The sequence below is a fragment of the Poromitra crassiceps genome (genome assembly GCF_964638095.1).
Source record: "Poromitra crassiceps genome assembly, chromosome: 3".
Lineage (NCBI taxonomy): Eukaryota > Metazoa > Chordata > Actinopteri > Beryciformes > Melamphaidae > Poromitra > Poromitra crassiceps.
The window spans coordinates 47,493,843-47,501,129 of record NC_139625.1 but is presented as its reverse complement, the minus strand read 5'-3'; the positions used below and the strand labels follow the sequence as shown (position 1 = coordinate 47,501,129).

Below are 7,287 nucleotides of genomic sequence, written 5' to 3'. Positions count from 1 at the left end.
CCACAGGAGTGTGACAATGAAATAAAATGGTGGCCAGTAAGGTCATTGCGGTCGGGGTGGTGGATGTATACATTTGCCTTCGATGCCGGCGACTGGGGTTCGATTGATAAAAAAAATCTAAAATTGCCATTGGAATTGGAATGACAGCTGGGGCTTTTCAATGCCCCCTAAAATACAGAGATTACTTTCTGTATTTTAACGTTACTCTATCTTTGCAAAGGGTGTCCAGATTTTGCCCTGTATTTGCAAAGCGCGACTCGAAAATGGCCAGCTAGGCATCCGTACCTGCATAATCTCCTCCCTCCAGTGTTATTGACATCAGTGACAGGCAGGGCAAGCTCGCTGGCCAGGTAGTTCACTAGCTCACTAGTTTTTCAATATGCAAACCACCCACTGAGTCAGGACCAGAAACAGATGGATATTAAATAGAAACAGTGGCTGACCCTCTCCTCGTCTGTCCAGGGCCTAAAAAGCTGTCCATTGGCTAATTTCCACCGCAGGTAGTAGCGCGATCCCGCTCCGCTCGACTCGATAAATTGTCTCATTCCACCGGTTTAAACTGTCCCAGCCCGGGTTGTATTGGGGTCGAGTCGTGCTACTTTTCGTACCTGCCTCGTCGGGGTTCTATTCTGTCAACCCAGTACCATACGGTGACGTGAAAACATTGTTGACGACTGATTGGTCAGGCAGAATCGTGTTTACTCTATCTACTGACTGTCAATGCGCTGCATACCAGTTTAGTGGGCTTACCTTCTCTTCTGTTATGTTATTTCCATCAGTCTTTTGTGTTGCTGCCTTCGCCTCTGGTGAAATAAAGTCGTGGCGGTGGTTTCAATTGTTTTCAGAGTGAAAAAAGTCCGCTGCTCAGGAAGCTCCTGTAGTTAGTTGAGTGCAGCGCTCCGCTAGGCCGCAGCGGGTCTTTGGTGAAGCCGCGGTCTTGCCTGGTGAGAGGCCGCGGGGTAGAGGCTTCACTCTGTAGCGCCTCTCCCGTCCGCGCGCAACGCAGCGTATGCCTGTGAGTTTGACTAACTACAAAGTGATATCCATTCTCCTAGCCGATTGTCACATTCGCCCATGTACACTGTAGGTCATTTAGAGGCACCAGTATTTCATAAACAGTTTAAAAGTTCTGTGGATGGATTTAATTGTAACGTTATGTTATAGCCTACTTCGGCTATAAGCGAAGGCCAGATATGCGGTCGCTATGACGACCAGCTGTGGGCGGGGGTGGGCGGGGGCAGATGATCGGCGGTCGAAGCAGAACATCCATCCGGCCGAAACGAGTAGAGCCGACTGGTGACGAGCTGTGCAGGGCAGCAAAATGTGGTGGAAATGAGCCAAAAGAGTCTACTGTTGTGGGATGGAGGATGGACTGGATAGCGAGATAGCAAGTACTGTATATTACATAACATGTCAGACAGTGTTGTTGAGATGATAGGAAATTAGGATTTACAACTGTGATTGTTTATGAACTTTTAGAAATAAAATATGCTTGGATAAGAGCCGTTGGATATTGGTCTGTGCAACATAACTAAGGTATCGTATTCCCCAACATTTGATGAAATTGCCATGGAAATTACATTGCCCCTGAAACGTATTTCACATCTATCTATCTATCTATCTATCTATCTATCTATCTATCTATCTATCTATCTATCTATCTATCTACTCTATCTATCTATCTATCTATCTATCTATCTATCTATCTATCTATCTATCTATCTATCTATCTATCTATCTATCTATCTATCTATCTCTATCTATCTATCTATCTATCTATCTATCTATCTATCTATTATATTTTATTCTATTCTATAACCATAACACAAGTTGTTGGCTACGGTCTCATGGTGTTGTGAAATTATGAAAAAGCTGGTGTCGAAAAATGGTGAAAAAGGGGTGACCAGTGTGTTAAAAAGTGAGGCCAAGGGGTGCTGACCAGACATCAGGATTGACCAGTGGGAGAGAGAATGGGTTGGATCTCCTGACCTCGAACCTGTGTCTCTTGCAGGACGGTCCAGCTGCTGTGGCACCAGCTGAGGGTCTCAGTCCTGGTCCTGAAGGAGCGTCTGCTGCAGACCCTACAGGACGCCAACGGCAACTACACCCGACAGACTGACATCCTACAGGCCTTCACACAGGATGACAACCAGGTCTCTCTAATTAGATTGCATTAATTTAAAATAATCTGAAAAAAAACACCTCGATAAAACATCAGAGTTTATGGTCAATCCCAAACATTAATGCAAGCATTCTCCAACCATAATGTTATAGAATGGAATTTACAGATGCAGTCATTCCCGTCGTGACACATTTTTTTCAGTACTGTGTCCTTGACGTTGCGGTGCCGTTTTTGAGATGGTTTGAGATGTCAATAATGCCATTCAACCACTAGGAGCGCACATAGTCCATAATGTGTATCTCACTGTAGCGAGCAGTTTAAAGCCTTGGCTTTGTGGGGTCCTATAGCCTGCCTATTGAGCACCGCAGGTATCAGTCCAGAAGTAGCAGTAGTGCGACTCACTTCTAGAATTGAATAAATTGTAGGCTATTTATTTAGGCTACTATCGGCTCCGTGGATTATAACGTTATGCTTGCCGAGTCACACCTGGTAATCCAGAAATGGCGTTATGGTACCTTTGTCTACTTGTACATGTAGATAATCAAGAAACTTTAAATGAATAACGTTAGATGTGTTTAATAGAGTTGTATATCAGGTCTAGCAGCTGATCAGCAGCTCAGACAGCCTCAAACACGAGGTGATTGACAGCTCTATAATTCGCAAAATAGCAGTGGATGGAAACGCGCATTATTTCGCATTTCCTTTTGCCGACTTTCTGAAAATTCGATTAAAAGTTGCATACATTTGGATGGAAACCCAGCTACAGTCTCCCAATTTCCCAGGCATGCTTATAACTCGTTCTATTTGCGTGTTGTATATATACCCCCTGTAAAAATGTGCTTTACAGTTATGGTGTTAAGTCATATAGTCAAAAAAAATATGTATTTGTTCCAACATTTAAATATTCCAGAATTACACGATGTGGTAAAATAAATATCATTACTATCTACCACTTATTTAGGTATATTTGGTTGCTTTCTTGTGAAGTTATGAAACGTCCCAATTGCATCTTGGGACATATATGCAAATGTATGTGCGTCCATCACTGTCTGCGCACTGGGTAGGAGGGCGAGAGAGAACATGTCAGCTGTGTGTGTGTGTGTGTGTGTGTGTGTATGTGTGATGCACACACAGAAGACACTTCTGTGTGTGCACGCGATACTTTCCTGCCGACTGGCCAACTACAGGTAGGACGCTTTGCGGTGGTGGTTTTAGCGTAACCTATGTGGGGTTTGGCATAACCTTCGTTATTTCGAATCCCACATAGGTTACGCCAAACCCCACATAGGTTACGCTAAAACCACCACCGCAAAGCGTCCTACCTGTAGTTGGCCAGTCGGCAGGAAAGTATCACGGGACTTTACGAGACTTGGTGACCGAGATCACGTTTGAGGCAATTTGATCCCTGGGAGACTCCAGGAAATGGCCTGGGGCGAAATATCACTCTGGTGGATGTTGAGGGATCACATTACACGATATGTGGCGAAAACGGGAATAAAAATAGCTATTTAGATGCAGGAAAGACAGGCTCACACTTGGCCCCAAATCAGCTCCATTTTACAACTGACTTGGACGCTATTGATCTCAAAACAACGCTAGGACGGCCAGAAACGCCGCGGACATCGCTGGGTGAGTGGCCAAATCATAATTATTGTCAGGAGATGGGTCCAGGTTAAAAAAAAACGAAATTCTCCTTTAAGGCTGCGTGTAGCGCCGATACCAAAATATGGAGTGGGCTGGTCCACGCCCACTAATCTGCGCTCCGCTGGGCGCAGTTTATAGGCCGATGCAACGATAGAGCCCATATATATTTTTTGATGCCATGTCTGTTTGTTTGCTCGACTTTGTTCCAGTGGGTTATTCGCGCTGGAAATGTACTTCCATATTATCACAAGAAAAGCGCCACTGATTCGCCAGATACTGTACATGCCTACTGTCTGGCTAGGCCAAGCACAAAGATCGACAGATAGGACCGCCAAAGAGAAACAATGCACTGGGACATACCAAACAGTTTGGACAGGAGGGGTGTAAATGAAGCAACTCAGTAGTTGTTGAAGTCCGAAAAGCAAACATAAAAAAAAAAAAAAGTTTATATATTTTTATCGAATCAAAATTGTATACCCCTCAAATTAAAGAGAGTGTACCCTCCCTCAGACTAAATTTAAAACAGGATGACCCTCCCCTATTTTCCTCCAGTGGACCCTTCCCTAAATAACGAACGGTCCCTTAGTGGCGATGTCACAATTTGACATACGCTTTATACTCAAAGGAAAGAGGAAAGGCAGAGAGGAGGGGGGAGAGGAATGTACTGTATGTCTAATGTGCTGCAGTCTGACTGGGAGACTGTTATCAATTGTTATGGAACATGATGCACTGTCCAAGGTTTCAAGGGAGAAATCCTCACATAATGTTTGAGACATTTATTTGTGTCGTGTTTCAAAGAAGAAGCTGTAGAAATCTCTCCACCATTTTGTCAGTTGCCAGACTGAAAGTTGTTGTTGATGTGATGAGATAAGATGAAATAATATTGGACTTGATGTATTTTGCGACCCGAACAACATACAGTACATCATACATCACAATGGATCAGACTAAGACAGAGATGTCAGAGATCCAGACCCAGGCGGTTTCATACGGCCCCCGTATGAAACCGATGTTTTGGGTCGAGGGGGAAGAAACGCCCTCCGTAGCGACTTGCAAGCTAACAGGTGATGATGTTTTGCAGCCTACAAGTCGACAGAGAGGGCTTTTAAAAATTCACAAATAACAATGAACTGTCTGGGGGTGGGGGCGGACTCAAAACTGCTGCAACTGTGCAACGTAACTCATAAGTTAAGTTATCCTTTATTTATCCCCATGGGGAAATTCATCCTCTGCATTTGACCAATCCTCTACTAGGAACCTTCCTAGAACTAGGAGCAGTGGGCAGCCGCAGTGCAGCGCCCGGGGACCAACTCCAGTTCTTTTGCCATTGCCTTGGTCAGGGGCACTGAGAGGAGTATTAACCCTAACATACATGTCTTTGATGGTGGGAGGAAACCGGAGCACTCGGAGAAAACCCACACAAACACGGGGAGAACATGCAAACTCCACACAGAAAGGACCTGGGACGGACCGGGGTTCGACCTTCTTGCTATGAGGCAACAGCGCTAACCACTGAGCCACCCCACACGGTCCTACGGCAGTAAACGGCAGTAAACAGCTAGTGAGCAGCCTACAAGTCGATACGGCTTTTAAAGACGCACCAAAAAGAGGGAATTCAAAACTCTGTCACATCTGTCTCTCCCTGCAGACTCGCCTGGACGCACTGACGGAAGTGGATGACTGCGGCCAGCTGACCATCCGCTGCAGCCACGACTACTTCTCCCTGGACTGTGGCATCACTGCCTTCGAGCTGAGTGACTATAGCCCCGGAGACCAGCCCGAGGACCGGGGAACCCACCCACACTACAGCCCCGGAGACCAGCCTGAGGACCGGGGCCCGGCCCAGGAATACCAGGAGCTGAATCAAAACCAGGGACTGGGATTCCCGCTAGAACATCACTCGCACCTAGAACTCCATCTCCCCGAACGCATCCAAGGAGTGGATCTGCTGACCAGTGCAGCCTCAAAACAAGAGCCGGGGCACGGAGACAAGAGTGCCGCGCCTGGTTACTCGTTACACGCCCTGTCGCAAGGTTAGTATAGTTTTTCATTTTTCATTAGTATGTTATTTCTATTGTGTTTTGAGTTTGGGGGAAATAGCGTGAAACACCTCGCTGTCAGGTGAAAAGAAGAGGCTGGCACATGTATTGGAGGAAGCATGATGTGTTAGTCTACAACTCTCCCCAAATCAGCAGAGGGGATGGAGCAACGACTGGGACACCGTAGCAGGGAGTTGGCCTACAATAGACTACTTGCACAACTCCACTACTTCCTGAAATGAGTAGGGCATCTTGGTTTCCTGTCCTACACTATTGGATGAACTGATTAATGTCAGGTGTGCCTGATCACTGTTGTTGTGACTGCAGCAGTCAGGCACACCTGACATTAATCAGTTCATCCAATAGTGTAGGACAGGAAACCAAGATGCCCTACTCATTTCAGGAAGTAGTGGAGTTGTGCAAGTAGTCTATTGGGGAGGAAATGGGGGGGGGGGGGGGGGCTGCTAGTTTGAGTCATTTTTGTAATATGGGGCATTTGTCAGGGGTGAGATTCACAGAGTTCAGAGAAAAAGTATTGTGTAATAAAAACTCACAACCATCCACAAAAGACAAGTAAAGATGTGTCAGTCAGTGTGTTTGTATCATTAATCAGAATCCACACAAAATACTAGCGGGCTTATGTAGGAAAAAACTGACAGAGACAACTAAATATTTTCTCTATAGTTATCGATTTCGTAAAGCCTTGTTTTTGTTTTCATTTCCGTTCTCGAAAATGTTTTTTCACACCATTATTTGGTTTCATTAACAATAATAACCTTGCTCTGTTGACAGTACCCACGATGCAATGCGGTGGGTCCAACCACAGTGAGGGTTCTCTGTCAAAGCGTCCCCTGCAGGCCGGGAGCCTCGGCAGTGAGGTGTCACCCACACAGCCCTCGCTGCCCAAGAGGCCAGCGCTGCTCTCAGGCGGAGGAAGAGCTGGAGGGCTGGAGGACACAGGGGGAGGAGCGGGGAAGGTCTACCCACCCTCGGGGCTCCGCTTCCAGCTCGAGCTGAGCCGCAGCACCCCCTCTCTTCTGGATCTTCCAGACCGTTCCAAGTTCTGGCTGGAGCTGGACTCTGTTTACCCAGAGAATGTTTCACAGTCCTACGAGAGCCTGCAGGTCGGTTCTTCTCTTTCACTTGCTTTTTATTTGTTAACACTTCCTTTTACAGTCCCCTAATTACTAACTATTTGACCCGTACATATATGGTAAATGATAGTATATTGTTGGGTAATGATCACTGTTAAATAAGTATGTATATACAGAGAAACTACAGCTGAAATGCTAAGAAAAACCTCCACTAACTCAACTCAGTTGGGTTTAGTGCATGGAAAAAGGAATAACCAGTTACAAGGGATATGGTTAGAGCCTGGTAATACTATACCTACTTATTTGCCAGTGGTAATTACCCAATAATTCTATAATTTACTAATTAGTCCTCAAGGTTTCTTCCCTGTTAACTCATTGAGTGCCAATG

At 45.7% G+C, this 7,287-nt stretch overlaps 1 protein-coding gene across 1 annotated transcript in view; it reads left to right on the top strand.

Annotated features, from left to right (window-relative positions):
* akap6 (A kinase (PRKA) anchor protein 6) overlaps window positions 1–7,287 on the top strand; it is a gene marked incomplete at both ends in the record, with an annotated part of 377,282 nt that overhangs the window by 47,409 nt on the left and 322,586 nt on the right. The window contains 3 exons of the mRNA XM_083633037.1: window positions 2,012–2,153; window positions 5,415–5,799; window positions 6,598–6,929. Coding sequence (XP_083489163.1) covers window positions 2,012–2,153; window positions 5,415–5,799; window positions 6,598–6,929 — 859 coding nt within the window. The remainder of the gene's footprint in view (window positions 1–2,011; window positions 2,154–5,414; window positions 5,800–6,597; window positions 6,930–7,287) is intronic.